Below are 22,123 nucleotides of genomic sequence, written 5' to 3'. Positions count from 1 at the left end.
CCTTTATTGTAAGGGGATTTGAATACATAAGTGAAGATGTCTTGCTGCAATTCCATAGAAACTTGGTGAGACCGCACCTGGAGTATTGCATGCAAGTTTGGTCTCCTAACAAAGGAAGGATATACTGGCCATAGAGGGAGGGCAACAGAGGTTTACCAGACTAATCATGGTGGATTATGGACTATCATGGACTAGGATGGTGGGATTGTCCTATGAGGAGCGATTAATGAGACTGGGCCAGTATTCTCTAGAGTTTCGAAGAATGAGAGGTGATCTCATTGAAGTATACAAAATTCTAATGGGGCTTGCCAGTGTAGATGCAGGAAGGATGTTTTCCCCGGCTATGGGGTCCTAAAACCAGGGCATATGGTCTCAGGGTAAGGCTAGGCCATTTGGGACTGAGATGAGGAGGAATTTCTTCATTCAGAGGGTAGTGAATCTTTGGAATTCTCTGCCCTGGCGGTCAGTGGAGGCTCAGTCATTGAGTATGTTCAAAACAGATATGGACAGGTTTCTAGATATTAAAGACATCAATCTATTTGGTGATAGTGTGGGAAAATGGCATTGAGGTAAAAGATCAGCTCAGATCTCATTCAATGGCAGAGCAGGCTATAGGTCCTGAGTCCTCTTCCTCAGTTCCTCACCCAGCCTCTGTAGTTCCTGGTCCTCACGTGGTGATCACCCATTGGCTGCGGCTTTGTTTTGGACTGTCTCTATTGGCCACAGCCAATGAAATGAACTATTCTGCTATTGGTCGATAAAAGCGACGTGGTTCGAAGCTCCACCCTTTCTCCGCTCTTATTGGTTGAGGTGGGAGAGTTGTAGCCCCGCCTCTAGATCCTGCAGTCTGATTGGTCGTTGCCCTGAGTGGTGCTTGCCATTGGCTGTTGGGAGTGTCAGTCAGGCGGCGGCGGCGGAGTGGCCATGGCGGCTTATCAGAGTTTGCTGCAGGAATACCGGAGGATGCCGACCGTCACCCGGGCCTACACCACCGCTTGTGTGCTCACCACGGCGGCCGTGGTAAGAAGCAGAATGGTCAGACCCCTATCCCGGGCCGGACAGCCCCCCCTCCCCCGGGACGGACAGCCCCCCCCTCCCCCTCCCCCGGGACGGACAGCCCCCCCCCTCCCCCTCCCCCGGGACGGACAGCCCCCCCCTCCCCCTCCCCCGGGACGGACAGCCCCCCCCCTCCCCCGGGACGGACAGCCCCCCCCCTCCCCCTCCCCCGGGACGGACAGCCCCCCCCCCTCCCCCTCCCCCGGGACGGACAGCCCCCCCCCCCTCCCCCGGGACGGACAGCCCCCCCCCCTCCCCCTCCCCCGGGACGGACAGCCCTCCCCCTCCCCCTCCCCCGGGACGGACAGCCCCCCCCTCCCCCTCCCCCGGGACGGACAGCCCCCCCCCTCCCCCTCCCCCGGGACGGACAGCCCCCCCCCCTCCCCCTCCCCCGGGACGGACAGCCCCCCCCCTCCCCCTCCCCCGGGACGGACAGCCCCCCCCTCCCCCTCCCCCGGGACGGACCGCCCCCCCCCCCCTCCCCCGGGACGGACAGCCCCCCCCTCCCCCTCCCCCGGGACGGACAGCCCCCCCTCCCCCTCCCCCGGGACGGACAGCCCCCCCCCCCCCTCCCCCGGGACGGACAGCCCCCCCCTCCCCCTCCCCCTCCCCCTCCCCCGGGACGGACAGCCCCCCCCCTCCCCCTCCCCCGGGACGGACAGCCCCCCCCCTCCCCCTCCCCCGGGACGGACAGCCCCCCCCCTCCCCCTCCCCCGGGACGGACAGCCCCCCCCCTCCCCCTCCCCCGGGACGGACAGCCCCCGCCCTCCCCCTCCCCCGGGACGGACAGCCCCCCCCTCCCCCTCCCCCTCGACGGACAGCCCCTCCCCCTCGACGGACAGCCCCTCCCCCTCCCCCGGGACGGACAGCCCCCCCCTCCCCCTCCCCCTCCCCCTCCCCCTCCCCCGGGACAGACAGCCCCCCCCCTCCCCCTCCCCCGGGACAGACAGCCCCCCCCCCTCCCCCTCCCCCGGGACGGACAGCCCTCCCTCCCCCTCCTCAGGGGCGGACAGCCCCCCTCCCCTTCCCCCTCCCCCAGGCCAGACAGCCCCCCCCCTCCCCCTCCCCCGGGACGGACAGCCCCCCTCCCCTTCCCCCTCCCCCGGGCCAGACAGCCCTCCTCCCCCTCCTCAGGGGCGGACTGCCCCCCTCCCCAGCCCACCCAGGCTAATGAACAATCTTCTATAATGTTCTCTACTCTCCTGGATTGTCCTGGAGTCTCTGGGGAAGGGACGTGGATCCCAGGTTCTGCTGTTGGCCAGTTTGGAGATCTGTAGTAGCAGCACCCTAACCCCAAGTGAGGTAACATCCCCTCACTGCACAAAGAGCAGTCGGGAAATAGGACATCACGTATGTGGTCAGTGCTGCCACCAGTTAGAGTTGGCACCTATTGCGGTATGAGGGGAAGAGATGGAATGTGTGGCAGCAGATGACATTGAGCGTGGATCTCAGGAAGTGGTGAGAACAGTGGTTTGGAGAATGTTGAATGTCTGGGAGATGCCTGTTATCATGGATCCCAAACATGAAGAGTGGAGCTTCCAATGGAAACCACGTGGAATAATTTGGAGCCAGGGACAGTTCCTGAGGAGGGTGTTGTAGCTATCAAAGCAAATTTGACAGATACCTGATTAAAGGAGGGGCAGGATTAGCAGCTCAACATTCTGGGTTATAGAATCTTCAGGCAAGACAGGGGAGGGGGTAAAAGAGGAGGAGGCGTTGCATTATTAATTAAGGGGTCAGTTACTACAGTGAGGAGAGATGATATATTGGAGGGGGCATCGAATGAAGCTTTGTGGGCAGAGCTTAGGAATAAAAAAGGGGCAGCCACATTGTTAGGTGTTTGTGATAGACCCCCAGATAATCAGCGGGAAATTGAGGAGCAAATATGTGCACAATTTGCAGAAGTGTGTAAAAACAATAACAATAGGGTAATTATAACAGGTGATTTCAACTATCCCAACATTAATTGGGTAAACATAGTGTTAAGGGCTTGAATGGAGTGGATTTCTTGAAATGTATACAGCAGAACTTTTTAGGTCAACATGTAGAGAGTCCAACAAGGGACGGCGCAGTGCTGGACCAAAATCTGGGGAATGAAGCAGGACAGGTGGCTGAGGTAGTGGTGGGGGAGCATTTTAGTGATAGTGACCACAACATGGTACAGTTTAAGCTTGTTATGGACAAAGAAATAGACAATTTGCAAAAAAATGTTTTGGATTTGGGGAGAGTGGATTTTAGTAAAATAAGGCAGGTAGACTGGGAACAGTTACTTGTGGGGATATCTACAGAAGAAGAGTGGGGGATGTTCAGATAGGAAATGGGGAGGGTACAGGCTCAACATGTTCCCTCTAGGATGATAGGAAGGAGTAACAAGCCCATAGAACCATGGATGACCAGAGATATTCAGGATACGATGAGAAGGAAAAGAGAGGCTTTTAGCAGGTACAAGGGAAGCAAATCAGCAGAAGCATTAGTGGAGTACAGAAAGTGTGGGGTGGAGCTTAAAGCAATTAGGAGAGCAAAGAAGGGATATGAGAAAGCTCTGGCTGGTAAAAGTGGGGGAAATCCCAAGATATTCTATTAGTATATCAATGGAAAGAGGATAACCAGGGAAAGAGTAGGGCCCATTAGGGACCAAGGGGGCAACCTATGGGCGGAGCCAGATGACATCGGTAGAGTGTTGAACGAATACTTCACATCCGTCTTAACCCAAGAAAATGAGGATGAAGGTATGGAACTCGGGGAGAGAGATTGCAAGATTCTTGAACAAATTGATATAGGGAGTGACAAGGTATTGGAGGTGTTGGCAGACTTAAAAGTGGACAAATCTCCAGGTCCTGATGATTTGTGTCCCAGACTGCTGAGGGAGGCAAGGGAGGAGATCGCAGGGGCTCTGACCCAAATTTTTAATTCCTCTCTGTCCACCGGGGAGGTGCCAGAGGACTGGAGAACAGCTAATGTGGTTCCACTATTTAAGAAGGGTTGTAGAGATAAACCAGAGAACTACAGACCAGTGAGTCACACGTCAGTGGTAGGGAAACTATTGGAGAAAATTCTGAAGGAGAGAATCTATCTCCACTTGGAGAGGCAAGGTTTGATCAGGGATAGTCAGCATAGCTTTGTCAGAGGCAGGTCATACTTAACAAATTTGATTGAATTTTTTGAGGAGGTGACCAGGTGTGTAGATGAGGGTAGTGCAGTTGATGTAGTTTATATGTATTTCAGCAAAGCCTTTGACAAGGCTCCACATGGGAGACTTATAAAGAAGTCAAATGCACATGGGACACAGGGTAATTTGATAAGGTGGTTTCAAAATTGGCTTAGTTGTAGGAGACAGAGGGTGATGACAGAAGGCTGCTTTAGTGACTGGAAGCCAGTGTCCAGTGGCGTTACACAGGGTTCTGTGCTGGGTCCCCTATTATTCATCATTTATATAAACGACATAGATGACTATGTGGGGAGTAGGATTAGTAAGTTTGCGGATGACACAAAGATTGGCCGTGTGGTTAACAGTGAGGTTGAGTGTCTTGGACTACAGGAAGATATAGACGGGATGGTCAAATGGGCAGATAAGTGGCAGATGGAATTTAACCCTGAAAACTATGGAAGGAGTAATTTGACAAGGAAGTATTCAATGAACAGCATGACACTAGGAAGTTCTGAGGAACAAAGGGACCTTGGCGTGTGTATCCATAGATCTCTGAAGGCGGAGGGGCATGTTAGTGGGGTGCTGAAAAAGGCATATGGGACACTTGCCTTTATCAATCGAGGCATAGATTACAAACGTAGGGAGGTCATGTTGGAGCTGTATAGAACCTTGGTGAGGCCACAGCTGGAGTACTGTGTGCTGTTCTGGTCACCACATTATACGAAGGATTGCACTGGAGGGGGTGCAGAGGAGATTCACCAGGATGTTGCCTGGGATGAAACATTTAAGTTATGAAGAGAGATTGGATAGACTTGTTTTCGTTGGAGCAGAGAAAACTGAGGGGCGACCTGATCGAGGTGTATGAGATTGAGGGGCATGGACAGGGTGGATAGGGAGCAGCTGTGCCCCTTAGTTGAAGGGTCAGTCACGAGGGGACACAAGTTCAAGGTGAGGGGCAGGAGGTTTAGGGGGGATGTGAGGAAAAACCTTTTTACCCAGAGGGTGGTGACGGTCTGGAATGCACTGCCTGGGAGGGTGGTGGAGGCAGGTTGCCTCACATCCTTTAAAAAGTAGCTGAATGAGCACTTGGCATGTCATAACATTCAAGGCTATGGGCCGAGTGCTGGTAGATGGGATTAGGTAGGTAGGTCAGGTGTTTCTCGTGTCAATGCAGACTCGATGGGCCGAAGGGCCTCTTCTGCACTGTGAGATTCTGTGAAACACGAAAAGGGAAGTCGAAGTCAATTTATCGTGGGGGAGTTGAACTCCTGATCTCTGGATCCAGAAGCATACAGCTATTGAACCAATATTTCATAACAGACCAGTGAATCTCCTTTGGCATTGCATATAAGGAGTCAAAACCAAGCAGGATTCGAGGGTGAGGAATGATTAGATGTAATTAATTCATTCTATTCTTCGATTTTGAATGACTCCACTGTTGGGAGGCCATCAACAGTGTGAGTGCGGACATTGGAATTTATAATAGTAAAATGTTGACAGGGAGATTTTGTATAACCTATTCTCAGGTTGTGGGTGATACTGTTTGAGGCAGGATTTTTTTGTCCTAAAGGCACTATGAATCTCCTACACTGTGCACTCACAAATGGAGCAGAGCAGGTAGAAACAACAATCCCCTTTTCCCGAAGGACATTGGTGACCCAGCTGAGTTTTCATAATAACCTGATATAATTTTATGATTTTCCCGGTGTAAGCCCAGAAATGTCCAGATTTATTCAGTGCAGTTTCATAACTCGTCCATGTTGTGATTTGAGACAAATTCCATTCATGGGAATAGATTATTGTTGAAGAGAAATAGCTGAAGTACAAGATGAAAAGCTTCAGCAACTTGTCTTTCTTCTGAACAACATTGAAGAAGTAGATTCGACTCTTTTGGTACTTTCCAGCTTTCCTTATTGTTTCATTGATGTAAAATGCAGCAGAATTGGCAGAATCCAGCAATCAGTTAATCGCATGTCTGGTCTTTGATGTTAAATATTCAGGAAGGACAGAGTAATGAGAAAAGAAAGGAGGGGTTAGGGGCGTTAGTGTAAGATTCTCAGAGTGTATAATGAAAGGACAGTGTTGGGTACAATGCAAAAGCTGAATCTAACTGGTTTGAGTGGGAGAATAGAAAGGTACCTGTTATTTTTTGAGTTTACAGACTGGACATGTTCTCACAAGAGGTAAAAGGAGAGCTGAATTGAGACATTCAAATTAAATGAGGCTTAGGAAAGGGGCATCGGATAAATTGAGGAAAAATAGGAAAGAAGAGTGAGCAGGTGTGAAAGAGTGGAAGAGAATAGTTTAAAACCACCACCTGGAAGTTCCCCTTCAAATCACACACCATCCTGACTTGGAAATATATCACCGTTCCTTCATGTCACTGGGTTAAAATCCTGGAACTCCCTCCCTAACAGCACTGTGGGTGTACCTACATCACATGGACTGCAGTGGTTGAAGAAGGCAGCTCACCACCACCTTCTCAAGGGCAATAAATGCTGGCCAAGCCAGTGACGCGCACATGCCATAAATGTATAGCAAAAATGAGAGGAAATCTTATGGAGACAGATAAATGCAAAAAACTGCGGATGCTGGAAATCCAAAACAAAAACAAAAATAAAAATACCTGGAAAAACTCAGCAGGTCTGACAGCATCTGTGGAGAGGAACACAGTTAATGTTTTGAGTCCATTTGACTCTTCAACAGAACTAAGGAAAAATAGAAGAGAGGTGAAATATAAGCTGGTTTAAGGGGGGGGGGGGGTGGGACAGGTAGAGCTGGATAGAGGGCCAGTGATAGGTGGAGATTGCCAAAAGATGTCATAGACAAAAGGACAAAGAGGTGTTGACGGTGGTGATATTAGCTAAGGAATGTGCTAATAGGTGACATTAAGGGTAGAAAGCATGACGAGCAAGGGACAGATAGCCCTAGTGGGGGTGGGGTGGGGGGGAGGGATCGAAATAAGCTAAAAGGTAGAGATAAAACAATTGATGGAAATACATTTAAAAATAATGGAAAAAGTGGGGAAAGAAAAATCTAAATAAATTATTGGAAAAATGGGGGATCGGAAAGGGAGTGGGGATGGAGGAGAGAGTTCATGATCTAAAATTGTTGAACTCAATATTCAGTCCGGAAGGCTGTAAAGTGCCTAGTCGGAAGATGAGGTGCTGTTCCTCCAGTTTGCGTTGAGCTTCATTGGAACATTGCAGCAGACCAAGGATGGACATGTGGACATGAGAACAGGGTGGTGTGTTGAAATGGCAAGCGACAGAGAGGTCTGGGTCATGCTTGCGGACAGACCGAAGGTGTTCCGCAAAGCAGCCACCCAGTCTGCGTTTGGTCTCTCCAATGTAGAGGAAACCGCACTGGGAGCAGCAAATGCAGATATGGCAACACCCAGAAAGTGGAGACAGGTGGTGTAGGATGGACAGAGCGGGGCGGGGTGATTTGGATATGGATGACTGAGATGACTGTCAGTATCGTTCGGGGTGGTTGGGGGGGAGGTACAGGGTTGGGGGGGTCAGTGGGGGGGTTGGGATGTCAATGGGCGGGGTTCGGGGTTGGGGCATCAGTGGGAGGTCGGGTGCGGGTGGGGGGCTCAGTGAGGGAGTCGGGTTTGGGGTATTAGAGGGGAGTCGGGTGGGGGATCAGTGGGGGGTCAGTGGGAGGTTGGGGTGGGGACATAGTTGGTGGAGACCAGTGGGGGAGTTAAGAATGGGCTTCAGTAGGCAGGGTTGTGGTTGGGGCAGGTGGTTTGTGTGCTGTGTCCATTGGAGGGGTAAATTGAGATTGGATTCTCAAATGGGATCTGTGTAGCACTCCACGTTTGCTTTGCTTTGGGGAGGGCTGGGGAACAAATGGATTGTTGCATAGTACAGGGTACTGTTTGACCTGGGCTGAGCTATGCTGTTCAGACACTCTCACTCAGGAAACAGCTGCTGTTTGATATATGTCCTGCCATGTACAGGTGATGTGGCACTTTAAATTTCTACTGACCTCTCCACAGGATTAGCTTGTGTGTATGATAAACACAGCATGTGGGAACAATACGGTGTCCCTCTCTTCCCCTGAACAAAGGCTGCCTAAGAAAGAATTTCAGTTAGCACCTTTCACAACCCCTGGGTGTCTGAATGGAATATGGTGCTGGCTGTGTAGGGAAGGCCCCCCCCTCCCCATGGTGCTGGCTGTGTAGGGAAGGCCCCCCCCCCCCAATGGTGCTGGCTGTGTAGGGAAGCCCCCCCCCCCCCCAATGGTGCTGGCTGTGTAGGGAAGCCCCCCCCCCCCCCAATGGTGCTGGCTGTGTAGGGAAGGCCCCCCCCCTCCCCATGGTGCTGGCTGTGTAGGGAAGCCCCCCCCCCCCCCCCCCCAATGGTGCTGGCTGTGTAGGGAAGGCCCCCCCTCCCCATGGTGCTGGCTGTGTAGGGAAGGCCCCCCCCTCCCCATGGTGCTGGCTGTGTAGGGAAGGCCCCCCCCTCCCCCCCCCAATGGTGCTGGCTGTGTAGGGAAGGCCCCCCCTCCCCATGGTGCTGGCTGTGTAGGGAAGGCCCCCCCCCCCCATGGTGCTGGCTGTGTAGGGAAGGCCCCCCCTCCCCATGGTGCTGGCTGTGTAGGGAAGGCCCCCCCCTCCCCATGGTGCTGGCTGTGTAGGGAAGGCCCCCCCCTCCCCATGGTGCTGGCTGTGTAGGGAAGGCCCCCCCTCCCCATGGTGCTGGCTGTGTAGGGAAGGCCCCCCCTCCCCATGGTGCTGGCTGTGTAGGGAAGGGCCCCCCTCCCCATGGTGCTGGCTGTGTAGGGAAGGCCCCCCCTCCCCATGGTGCTGGCTGTGTAGGGAAGGCCCCCCCCTCCCCATGGTGCTGGCTGTGTAGGGAAGGCCCCCCCCTCCCCATGGTGCTGGCTGTGTAGGGAAGGCCCCCCCTCCCCAATGGTGCTGGCTGTGTAGGGAAGGCCCCCCCCTCCCCATGGTGCTGGCTGTGTAGGGAAGGCCCCCCCCCCCCAATGGTGCTGGCTGTGTAGGGAAGGCCCCCCCCCCCCCATGGTGCTGGCTGTGTAGGGAAGGCCCCCCCCCCCCATGGTGCTGGCTGTGTAGGGAAGGCCCCCCCTCCCCATGGTGCTGGCTGTGTAGGGAAGGCCCCCCCCTCCCCATGGTGCTGGCTGTGTAGGGAAGCCCCCCCCCCCCCCCCCCTCAATGGTGCTGGCTGTGTAGGGAAGGCCCCCCCTCCCCATGGTGCTGGCTGTGTAGGGAAGGCCCCCGCCCCCATGATGCTGGCTGTGTAGGGAAGGGCCCATGGAGTCACTGGTTTCTTGCTGAGGACTGAAAGTTCAGGTACAGACACTGGACCAGGTGCAGACATTTTGGCTGCGTCCTGTATCAGCGACTGACTGACCTGTCAGCTTGATGTGTTTCTGGTTATAATTTGATTCTTGTTTCCCTTTCTGAGTGTTGTCTCTCCTAAATATTCCCAGTGAGGGTAATTGGAGGCCCAAACAAAGTGTTGGGTCAGTGAACGAAAGCACTTGGGTTTCTGTGGTACATTCGGTGACCCCAGGACATTCCCAAGTGTTTTCGTCACTGAAGTACTTTTTGGAAATATAGTCACTATTGTGACACAGGGAACATGGCAACAATCTTGTACACAGCCAGATTCTGCAATCAGTGTTCCGGAAACAACTTGAAAATCTTTCTTTTTTTTTAGTGATGTTGATTGAGGAATACATTTCAGTCAGGACACACGTGCTGCCAAATGGTGTGCAAGCAGTGGTTGAGATTTTCAGTATTTATTCGAATATTTCTCTCAGGCACAGTGAATGTTGTCAAGCTTGTAGTTTGTGGGTTTGGTGAGATATTACAATTGACTGGCCTTGGCTGTTATAATTGTATATTCTCCAGCAAAGGATCTTTGCTGATTCTTGTGTCTCCCTACAACCCACAGCACTGGCTGAGATTGGTTACCCCACCACAAAGCATGGATTAGGATCTTCTAGTGTGTATCACACCTAATTGTGCACTAACCAATGAAAATCAGCTTTGACCTGTTAACCACAATCGTCTCCATTCATCTGATGGGGTAACGATACGAGCTAAGATACGACCTGGCTACCTGAGCTCTGACTATCTCCAGTCTCCTTGCTCTTCTACTCCCTGTAGTTTAATGGGATGCCTGTGTACTTCTGGCTTGTTAGGGCTGACGTTGAAGCTGTACTTTCCTCCAGTAAATTCTTCCTTCTCTTTTCACAGCAACTGGAGTTCATCACCCCATTCCAGCTTTATTTCAATCCTGACCTGATAGTCAAGAAATATCAGGTAAGTTTAAAAACAATATTACCCCACACTTTATGATGCATTGCCCAGAGATTTATTTAACTTATTACCAGTTCTCTACTGCACTGAACCCAGTAGTAGTTGTTTCTTGTTTGATACTCATAATCCATCACTTCAAACTGCTTCCATAGTTCCATCACTCTGAAACTATCACCTAACCCTTCCACCTCACTGAACTTCTTCAATGCAATAAGTTCAATTTTGTAAAGTTAATTCAACCTATATTGTATGCAAGTATGTGTATAATTCATTCTTGTGTTCCTCTTATTTTTCGCAGGTGTGGAGACTACTAACCAACTTTCTTTTCTTCGGACCGTTGGGATTTAGTTTTTTGTTCAATATGATCTTTTTGTATCCTTTGTGTGTGGCAGAATGGGTTTCAGATGGGTTTGAGTTTTACACACAGTTCTGACCTGGAGCTGATGGTGCAGGGGTAACACACTCGCTCCCTAAACACAAATATGAGCTGACTGCATTTTGCTGGGGTGGGGGGAGGGTGGGGACACCCTGGCGCTTTGCCATGTGCCAGAGGACATTGTTTCTCTCCTGATTCTTTTAATGTTGGAAGTGATATTGCAAAAAATTAACTTGATGCAGGTAGTCTGAGTTTTGGAGTTTATTACGACACTGGGGCAGTTTTCAGTGCATCTGAAGTTATTTTTTTTTCTAAACACCTTCCTGTTTCCAGTGCGCACAACTTCAGGTATTTGCTGCTTGCTAGAGCTAACTTTGAATTTGTTTGATTGCAAGCTGACTTGTCCCTGATGAGTGGAGCTTTCAGGAGTTGTCGCTGGGCTAAATGTAAACCCCCTGCCTTCATTTAGAGGCCTTGCAGATTCTATACCCTTCAGGTGTGTGAGGATTTATTGTTGGGCTCTTCCTAGTCCAGCCCAGTTCTAGACAGGATGAAACACCTTCATTTTGTACAAAGCTTCAATGAAAAACCCTGCGCCAGATGAGATCACAGAGGCAGCTGGAGACTGAAAGCCGTCAGAGGTCTGCAGCTGTTCTCCCTTCTTGGCTACTGTGTGTAATGAGGTAAGTCAGAGCTGCTGCAGTTTCTGTTGTACAGCTTGTGTGGGCTATGTGCCCTTGACACCACCCTCCTTTCTGGGGACCTTATCACTTTGAATTTTTTAATGTTCTTTTGAAAACAGCTTTAGAAACCACCTTGTGTCCTGTCCAGTGTCTATCATTGCACAGCTGGGAGTAATTTATCAATGGCTGCTCACTACCCTTGAAAAATATTCCCTCTGTCTTTTGATGTAAGCTTTTTTTCAAACAAAGAAGCAGTCAGTGACATTTGCAAGCAGTTAAAAGCCATCTCTAGCTAACTTGGCACTTAATAGTGACCCTAGCACAGCATAGAAGGAGTCCATGCCAGCTCTCTGTAAAGCAAAATCAGCCCCATTCCCCAGTTCTATCCCATTTAGTTACACTTACCTCAATTATCCCATGAAGAACAGTGTCTATAAGTGCAGTTTGGATTGTACATCACAACTAGAGTCAGACAGACCCCACCGCAGCCCAGTTTTCTCGCTCTGGCTCGCCCAAAGGCATTAACTCCTGATGGACTCCATGAGTGCCCTCCAGTCAGTGTCTATTTAATGAAGCCATTTTGCATGTGTGAAATTGGCCAGTAAGTGTGGTCAAGATTATGGGGGCATCATTGGGTCCAATCTTCTTCTTTTCCAGTGCACACTCTCATTGTTTCTTTCCAGCAGAGATCTGCTGGGATTGCACACTATTTTTATTCATTCATATGATTTGGACATCGCTGACAAGGCCAGCATTTATTGCCCATCCCTAATTGCCCTTGAGAAGGTGGTGGTGAGCTGCTTTCTTGAACCGCTGCAGTCCAAGTGGTGTAGGTACATCCACAGTGCTGTTAGGGAGTTCCAGGATTTTGATCTAGTGACAGTGAAGGAACGGCGATATATTTCCGTGTCAGGATGGAGAGTTACTTAAAGGGGAACTTACAGGTGGTGGTGTTCTCATCTGTCTGCTGCCCTTGTCCTTCTAGATGGTAGAGCTCGCTGGTTTGGAAGGTGCTGCCGAAGGAATCTTGATGAATTTTCCGTCAAAAAACAGGCCATTTAGCCCAACAAGTTTGTGCTGATGTTGTACATTGAGCATCCTCCAACCTTGCCTTCATCTCATTCCATCACCATATTCTCTAAATGCAACTGTGCCATTCGTCTCAACTATTCCCTGCGGTCGCGAGTTCCACTTTCTGGGTAAAGGTTTCCATAATTCTCCATTAGATTTAGTGGCCATGATATATTTGTGAACCCTAGTTTTGAACTTGCCATAAGTGGAAACATCATTTCTACATCTACCTTATTGAATCCCATCATTAGATCACCTCCTTTCTAGAGAAAAGAGTCCTGGCCTGTTCATATTGATCAAGTATGATTATGTTTTACCTCTCCCACCTCTCACTGAACCCAATCACTGCACCCTGACTGTTGGTGTGGCTAAATTCAGATAATTCAGCAGAGGTAGCATTTGGAAGCTGTGTTTACGCTGCGCATGTTGGTGCCTTTACCCATTAGGTCGCTGTTGAAGCCACCTGAAGGGTGAGTTAACTTGTCTTTAATATCCTGTGAACTGCGGGCTTTAACCAAAGGGCTGAATCAGGTTAACATATTAAAATTACTGCATTCAGCTTTCTAAAAGACCTGCATTTCTATAGTGCCTTTCACAACCACGAGACGTCTCAATCACTTTACAACCAGTGAAGTACTTTCGGAATGTAGTCACTGTTGTAATATAGTAAATGTGGATAACTCTCCTACTCTCCAAAATAGTGATATGGGATCTTTTACATCCACCAGAGCAAGCATGTTGGTGCCTCAGTTTAATGCCTCATCCAAAAGGTAGCACGTTAAACAGTGCAGCACTCACTCAGAACGGCACTGGAGTGTTAACCTTGATATTTGTGCTGAAGCTATGGAATGGGACTTGAGCCTGAAACCTTTTGTCTTGGAAGTGAGAGTGCTGCTGACTGAGCCACAGCTGACACAAAGAAACCTTTGTACATGAGGTGCCTGCTCTGTCTACTTCCACAGACTCATAGGCAACTGAAAAACTGTAGAAGCAACAAAAACTCTGAATAAGGTTCAGTTTTTCTTGTGCTGTCATTATTGGAAGCTTCTACATGAACTTGCCCTGTCTTTCACCTGTAATTACCTGTTATTTGCACAGAAGGAAATGTGTGTGAGTATTTGAAGTTCTGACTCCTGTGAATGTTTTAACCAGTTTGCCTCCTGTGGTGCAATGCGTGGGTAGGTGCAGACCTAGTGTAAGCTTCATGTAAAGTGGGTTTGGGAGGGGGAGTAATTAGTGGAATTCAGTCTCCCTTTTAAAGTCACAAATCTGTGTTTATTTAAAAATTCTATTATAAATTTCTTGCCCATATTTATAGTGGAAATTGCCTATGTAAACTTCTTACTCAGTAATTAGTAGTTTCCTGCAATTGTTACAGTAAGATAAGGAGAGTACAAGTTCATCAGAGCGTACGCATGTAACCATATTAAATTAGGATAATATTAACCCTGTAACTCTATTAAATTAGGACCCTAGTAACCCTGTGACCCTATGAAATTAGGGCCGTATTGACCCCGTGACCCTATGGAGTTAGGGCTGTGTTGACCCTGTGACCCCCAGTTATGACACCCCAGAGCTTGGTGGTTATGGGCCTAAGTTTTCATTCTTGGAAGAACTGGACAGAGAACAGAGATGGCAAACACCATTCAACATAATCGACCCTGAACATTCCTGTGGAGTCCTATTAACACAATCGCAACCTGCACCAACTTATTCAATAACCTAAGTGGAAATTTCAGTTGAAATATTCTCAAATCCTTAAAGGTAATCAATATTGGGATACTCGCTCATCCCGCCAGCACTATTAGACTTCCAAAGGCAATCTTCTTGTCCATTTCCACTCCCCCTGGGAATTGCCTTGTGGGATATTTGACCAAACTGCCAAGTAGGGAATGAACATACATACTGGAACTAGGTGAGTTTATGAAGTTTACTCTGCTCTCTACTTCCACAGACTCATAGGCAACTGAAAAACTGTAGAAGCAACAAAAACTCTGAATAAGGTTCAGTTTTTCTTGTGCTGTCATTATTGGAAGCTTCTACATGAACTTGCCCTGTCTACAGTTTTTCAGTTGCCTATGAGTCTGTGGAAGTAGAGGAGAGCAGGCACCTCATGTACAAAGGTTTCTTTGTGTCAGCTGTGGCTCAGTCAGCAGCACTCTCACTTCCAAGACAAAAGAGGAAGAGTCACATTTAGCATAAATTATGCCCTTTATTTAAACAAGTTAAAACAAGGATTTATGAACTGGATAAAGCAAATCTTCAACAACAGCTTGTATTTATCACAGAATCACAAAGTGCAGAAGAGGCCTTTCGGCCCATTGAGTCTGCACCGACACGTGAGAAACACCTAGCACCTTTAACGTAATGAAGCATTCAAGGTGCTTCACAGGCATTAAAAAACAACATATGACACCAAGCCACCTAATATTAGGGCAGGTAATAAAATGCTTGGCCAAACAAAATATGTTAAAGGAGTCATTATAGCATATTTGGCCCATTAAGTCCATGCCAACTCTCTGTAGAGTGGTTCAAACAGTCCCATTCCCCTGTTCTATCTCTGTAGCACAGCAAGTTTATTTCCTTCAAATGCCTGTCCAATTTCCTTTTCTCACCTCCAGTTTCACCAGCCTCTTAGGCACAGAGTTCCAGTTCACTACCACTGTTTTCTGTCCTGAAGCAAATTTTTCTATCTAAGCTCTTATTCAATGAGCCTCAATTTTGTTAACCAGCCTTTTATGTGGTACTTTGCCAAACACGTTCTTAAAATCCATACAGGCAACATCATAAGCCTTCATGATTATTTCATCAAAAAATTGAATTAGGTCAGAGAATTTTAGTATATCTTTTACAAATCTCTGCTTGTTCTCCTTGATTAATTCAACCCTCTCCCAAGTACCTGTTGATTTTTTTCCCCCTGATTATTGTTCCTAAAACTTTACCCACCACTGATGTTAAACTGACTAATCTGTAGTTACAGGACTGCCCTGACACCCTTTCTTGAATAAGGCATTTGCCACTCTCCAGTCTGGCATCTCACTGAATCTAGGGAAGGTTGGAAGATGATGGCAAGCCTTCTGCTACCTCCCCCAGCCCCCACCCTTCTTCCCTCCAACACCAGCCCCCTGCCCCGCCCCGCCCCTCAACCTTTTCTTCAGTAACCTGGGAATAAAGCCATTCAGACCAGGTTACTTATCCACTCAATAGCATAATGTCCAGTATGTCCTGCATATCAATTTTTACCCCATCCATTCCCTCTACCATTTAAGTTATACTGATATTTTTTCAGCTTCCTTTTCCTTCATACAAAATACTCCATTACTAATCTAAACCTTATTATATAATCACTTTTACCTGAGTATTGCCCCAGAGACACTTGTTCCTCATGGCCCACCTCATTCCCCAGCGGCGCCTCATTCCCAGCAGGACAATAACCCACTGGTCAAGGATGTTCTCCTAACACATTTCAGAAATTTATCCCCCTTCCCTTCCCTTTAACATTATCCCAGTCGATATTTGGCTATTTCAGTCACCACTCAATAGTTCTTGCGCTCTGTGATTTCCCTACAGATTTGTTCCTCTGTTTCTCTAACTCTTTGTCCAAAAGGAGTAAAGTGCGGTCGCCTCTCTGGGTGGAGAAGTTTAGGGAGGGAATCCCAGAGCTTGGGGCAGAGGCAGCTGAAGGCACAGTCACCAATGGTGGAGCAATTAATATTGGGGATACTCAAGAGGCCAGAATTAGAGGAGCACAGATACCTCGGAGGTTGGGGATGGAGGAAACTCAAATGGAACATGAAAATTGGTACTGACTGGTGGGCCAAATGACTTTACTCAATATGGCGGAGCCAGCAGTCTGAGCGCTTGAAGCTAATATGAAAGGATGTGTTTAAATGAATTAAAACATTGGCTCACTAAAGTTCAACCACCGAGTTCGTAGCCAGTCCAATCTGTGCTTCTGATTGCTGAAGGTCGATTGAGTCTCTGCTCTGTGCCAAGTCAGCTCATTGGTTCAGAGATTGTGATATATCTTTTCAGCTCACCAAGGGGTTGATCAGTCGTCTTTCCTCCTGACCTCTGTTCAGTGATTCTCGCTGTACAGAATCAGGCTTGCTTTTAGTGCCCCTTTGTTGAATACCTGGCCAACACTCCCTGCCTAGGCCTAAGCACAGAGTGACCATTTGGGTGAACCATTGGTGGTTGAGGTTAATGGGTCTCATCCCAGGACAGTTGAAGTGCAGAATGAGGTGTTGGAGAGTAGAGCAGAAAAATTTCAGCCCTCACAGGTTTCAACTACCACCGCGCCCCCCCCCCCCCCCCCACCCCCCACTGCCAAATCAGGCACAGAATGGGATAGCATCTGGGATCACATCAGATGGTGTCCATAATCTGTCTGTGATGTCCGAATCCCAGTACCTGTAAAGTGGCTGCTTCTGTGTGGGTAACTGGGAGGGTTTTGGGTTGAATGCCCATTGTTCCAGTGGGACTGGATCTGATGGTGATTTGCAGGCTGTCTTCTTTTACTCAGTGTCCCAGATACAGATATTGTCGAATGTTGGAAGAAGGATCATTCAGGGGAAGAACGGCTGACTTTCTGCTGATGTTTATTTTTGGTGGGTTTTTAATGACAGTATCCTTTTTGCAGTGTATCTGATAGCTGCAGCAGTCATTATTGTTGGTTTCTCATACACAGTGCTTCATTACACCTGCTTTATATTTCTCAGATTGGTGAGTGCCTCATTTCTAAGCCTTTGAAGATCGTTCTGAACATGTTGCTGTGGACTATGTAGGGATAATGTCAACTCTCTTCCCTCTCTAGCCAACATCCTGAACCTTTGATCACCATCTGCTCCAAATATCCAGGGCAGGGCTGTTTGTAATAGAAGGAAAGGTTTACATTTATATAGCACCTTTCACAGCATAGGATCTCTGAGCATATTACATTGACTAAATTTCAAAAAGTACTTCAATTAATGTAGGGAAATTACCCCAGTGCAGTAAAACATGGCCATTGTTCTCTCTCACTCCACTCAAGAGGTGCAGGTACACCAAACACCAGGCCTGGGTGATTGACCAATCAGCTGTGTCAAGCTCTGGGCGATTGACCAATCGGTCGTGTCAAACACTGTGCTGGGGAGAGCACTGATGAGTAACCCCATGTAAATCACTAAATATATTGAGAACTTTCAGGGACTGGTACAGCGTTGTAGTCTGGATGGAGCTGTTCACCTTTGATTTTCAGTTGAGTGCACCTTTTAGTGAGCACAAATGGCCTACACACTGGGCTGCATTGGTTAGTTTGCAAGAGAGATGAACTCAGCTGTACACATTGGTCTAGAAGGGGGAATGAAAGGCCTAGGAGGTATCTATGCACAATACCTGGAGACCATTTACAGGGCTGTACAGCTGAGGAATAGTTTGTAAATCATTGCAGGAAAGCAGAGAGATGCTGGCCTGTTAGCTGGATATGGGTGGGAGAGGCTGGTAAGCAAGGTTTACTCTTTTTCTGGCATTTTACTTCTGTGTTCATCAAACTAGATTGAGTTAATTTGTCTGTGATAAACAGAGATGTCATTTTTACTCACTTTTTAAATGCTTGGTTCACCTGTCAATGAGCAAACTAAGCAAAAGGCTAGGTTTCATTAAATGCAATTGAGTGTAAGGCAGCCATGACTAACCTCCCACAGTTCATTATATGAAAACCAGCCTAGTGTCTCACCTGCTCCTCCTGTTCAGTGACCCTTGACTCTGGTACTCAGCTGTTTGGAATCTTTGCAAGCTTGTTCTTCCTGGGCCAGGCCTTCACTATCATGCTGGTGTACATCTGGAGCAGGAGGAACCCATTTGTACGAATGAATTTCTTTGGGCTGCTAAACTTCCAGGCTCCATTCTTACCATGGGTGCTGATGGGATTCTCACTGCTTCTGGGCAACTCTGTCATCGTTGACTTGTTGGGTAAGATGAAGCGTTTAAATTTACTAAGTTGTTCATGCTCGTCCCAGACAAGCCTTATTTAACTAATTGTCTGATGGTAAACTGATTTAAAGTAGATTCTACTGAATTGTTTCTGAATCTTCAGTATTAGAAAGGGAGATGGATATCTACGCATTTATCAATCTCTTCATTGCTGTGCTCTTAAGCTTCATCAAAGTGAATTCAAACCTCAGCTTGGAAGGAGACATTTTGTTCAGTTGTCCTCTGATTGCAGTGTGAAATTCTACCCGGTGATCGGAGTTACCAATCCAAAAGCAAAATACTGTGAATTCTGGAAACCTGCAATAAAAACACAAATGCTGGAAATACTCAGCAGTCTGGCAGCATCTGTGGAGAGAGAAATTCAGGTTGTGATGATTCTGATGAAAGGCCAGGGGGACCTGAAACATTAAATATTTCTCTCAGTATGATGCTGCCAGACCTGCTGAGAATTTGCAGCATTTTCTGTTTTATTACCTTGGTTTCCAATGTTCATTTGTGAGTATATCTACGGGGCTGAAGAGAGGCCAGTGATAAGGGGCGTGGACAAGGAGCAGCCAGTGTTGGAGGGAGGGAGGGGTGAGGAGAAATCATTGTGAGAGGGGGGTGTGAGGAGTTGGGGGGGAGAGGAAGAATGCAGAGGAGGTCACGGAGTGTGGGCCGATGAATGGAAGAATTTTAAAGTGCGAATTAACAGCGAAACATCAGAGAGGGGAACCATGTTGTGGGTCATCCATGAATAAGAATGCAGGAAATGAGCTATTCGATCACTTTGTAAATATTAATCTGTTGTGTGTGAGGTACAAGTGGACTATCTGATCTCCTGTCCCTCTCCATCTCAGTAGTGTCAAATCATTCTGTCAGTGGAAATCGATATCAGACCCCAAGTAGATTGAAGCCTGTACATTCTCTTTGATACAGGGATTGCAGTTGGCCATATATATTACTTTCTGGAAGATGTATTCCCAAATCAGCCGGGAGGAGTGAAGTTACTGGTAACCCCGGGGTTTCTGTAAGTGTTGTCTCTTTCCTTTGAGTTTTACCATTTTTTGTTAATGCAATGAACAAAATACATTTAGCGAAATGGAGCTGGCTGCCTTCAGCTGAGCGCTGGAGTAAATCCCCTTCACTCCAAGAACCATTTAATCATTGTTACACCTGTTCATAATCTCAGTTGTTTGGCTTCTGCTAACTTTACTTTCTAACCTCAGAGTACCCTGCTCTGAAGGCTGATGACTGACGCTGGGCTAGGCTTTCATGGTACTTTCTGCATTCTCGTATCCTGCTCCGGTTCGGCCACTGTGAATCTCAACAACAACACAGCCAAGCCAGACCTTGTTCTCAGAGTGTGGGCAAATGTTCTGATTGCCAGATTGCCCTGGTTTCCCCAGACTAAAGGTGCTGAGGCTAATTGTAGTTTTTCCACTGCTACTTCAGCATTGGCCTGGGGCTCCTGCTACCAACGCGGTTGGTACATGTACCCCAGAACTGACTTCAAATCTATTATAGCACAGTATTCACAACCCATCAACTATAATGACCACATAGAGTGCAGTCAACTTACAAGAAATAACTGATGAACATTGTGCTTTGGAGGTTGTTCCATTGTATTAGCGAGAGTTCGATGTTAGTAGTGATGTTGTTTGAGACTGAATAGGAGCCGGTAGGGCTGCTGTGGTACAACCAGTACCCTGTTAGCACCAGCTGTGCCCGATTGTTCAGTTAAAATCTGATTATGCAAATTCCCTGCACCACCAGCGCTGTCGGTGCTCAGGGTCCCTGCTATATTGAACATTGCCACAGCTGTCAAGATTTTTATAGCAATTTCCACACCCTATGTAAGTCTCTGTTTCCTGCTCCTCTCTGAATTACAGGAAGGCAATATTTGATGTCGCAGACGAAGATCCCAATTACAACGTGCTGCCTGAAGATCAGCCTGGGGGGTTGAACTGGGGCCAGGGGCAAAGACTCGGGGGGCAGAACGAACAGAACCCTAACGCACGGCAGTGATACTCCACATTCTTTCAAGAGACTGGACATTACTGAACTGAAGAAAGTTGATTTTTTAATTTTCATTTTATGTAGAGATTGTGGTCCATTCACGGTCTTTGATTTCCGACTATGGCAATTAAAATGCTAACTGATCACGATTGTCGCATCAGAATCATGGACAAATTCCAGAATATTTTGAGTTTTTATTCATAGAGTATCTCGTAGTACTTTGAACATTTTTATTTGTGTGTAAATCCATTGTATCCCAGGTGCTTGGACCGTGAAAGAGTCTTAATAAACACATGCAGTATTCATCAGGGACCAAGGCCTGCTGTTACTGTGCAGGCTGACAGGAACATGCAGTATTCAACACGGATTGAGGCCTGCACATGATTCCTGCTTGGAAATGTGTGCATGTGAGGCTGACCTTCATTGTCCAAGCTCATATGAAGAATGGCACCAGTGAGAGTTGGCAACTTCAGAAGAATGAGGTGGGGAATCTGTTGGGGCTGTAACTGTGTCTGGGGTTTGCACACTGGGTTTTAGACCCTGGCCCAAATCCAACCCAGAGCTGGGGGTTCACCAATCCATGGTAAAAGGGAGCAAGCTGTTTGGGGCAGAAATGGAAAAAATTTTGACAAACTGGATCTCGCCCTGTTCAGTGTCATTTATCTCTGAAGGAATTGGAAATTCTGACAATTTACCAAGTCTCTTTAAAAGTAAAACAAAAATAAAAGTAGCTGGAAAAACTCAGCAGGTCTGACAGCATCTGCGGAGAGGAATACAGTTAACGTTTCAAGTCCGTATGACTCTTCATCTGATGAAGAGTCACATGGACTCGATACATTAACTGTATTCCTCTCTGCAGATGCTGTCCGACCTACTGAGTTTTTCCAACTATTTTTATTTCAGATTTCCAGCATCCGTAGTATTTTGCTTTTCTCTTTAAAAACTAGTTCCTGATTTTAAAAAAAACCTCCTGCTCTTAAACATGTCGAATATAAAGAATATTCTTTATTAAATCAATGATACACCCAACAGGCCAACAGATTCATTTGGTGTTGTCTTGACTGTTCACGTTAGCTTAAGCAAGATTGGGTTAAGTTCCAGACTGGCTCTGGTGTGCTGTATCTTTATAAGCTTAACATTGTGTCATTCTGTCAATTAGTCTATTTAATATGGGAGTATGTTTGCTCACTATATCACCATGTTATGTTAATTGTAAGCAGTTCTACCTCTCTTGTTCATTGTTTGCTCTGTATGAAAATCACAGATGTTACGCATAGCCATCATTTCCTTTACTCCTTTTGATATGTATCCCAAACATAATCTTATTCATTTTTTATTTCTACATCCATGGGATGTGGGTGTCATTGGCAAGGCCAGTATTTGTTGCCCATTCCTAATTGCCCTAGAACTGAGTAGCTTGCCAATCACATTACTTTGTATTCCATTTTATCTCCAATCTGGCCTTCTGCCCATGACAGTTTGTGGGAAGAGATGAGAAATGTAAAGGAGTAATATCTATT

At 47.6% G+C, this 22,123-nt stretch overlaps 1 protein-coding gene across 1 annotated transcript; it reads left to right on the top strand.

Annotated features, from left to right (window-relative positions):
• The first annotated feature begins 884 nt into the window (after window positions 1–884).
• derl3 (derlin 3) lies at window positions 885–20,750 on the top strand. Its single transcript, XM_078553766.1, has 7 exons — window positions 885–1,020; window positions 10,440–10,505; window positions 10,801–10,874; window positions 17,166–17,259; window positions 18,389–18,584; window positions 19,524–19,614; window positions 20,477–20,750. Exons 1-7 carry the CDS (start codon window positions 925–927, stop codon window positions 20,610–20,612), a joined length of 753 nt encoding a protein of 250 aa, XP_078409892.1. The 5' UTR covers window positions 885–924; the 3' UTR covers window positions 20,613–20,750.
• The last annotated feature ends 1,373 nt before the right edge of the window (window positions 20,751–22,123 follow it).

Source organism: Cetorhinus maximus, chromosome 12 (assembly GCF_964194155.1).
Source record: "Cetorhinus maximus chromosome 12, sCetMax3.hap1.1, whole genome shotgun sequence".
Lineage (NCBI taxonomy): Eukaryota > Metazoa > Chordata > Chondrichthyes > Lamniformes > Cetorhinidae > Cetorhinus > Cetorhinus maximus.
The sequence above is the reverse complement of the archived record's forward strand: the minus strand, read 5'-3'. Positions and strand labels throughout refer to the sequence as shown.

What these genes read in the sequence shown, in the direction of transcription:
- derl3 (XM_078553766.1), top strand. Translation starts at nt 925, where the DNA reads ATGGCGGCTTATCAGAGTTTGCTGCAGGAATACCGGAGGATGCCGACC. An exon ending in TTGGTGGGTTTTTAATGACA is followed by an intron (nt 17,260 to 18,388) that starts GTATCCTTTTTG and finishes TCTGGTACTCAG; the next exon opens with CTGTTTGGAATCTTTGCAAG. An exon ending in TGTCATCGTTGACTTGTTGG is followed by an intron (nt 18,585 to 19,523) that starts GTAAGATGAAGC and finishes TCTTTGATACAG; the next exon opens with GGATTGCAGTTGGCCATATA.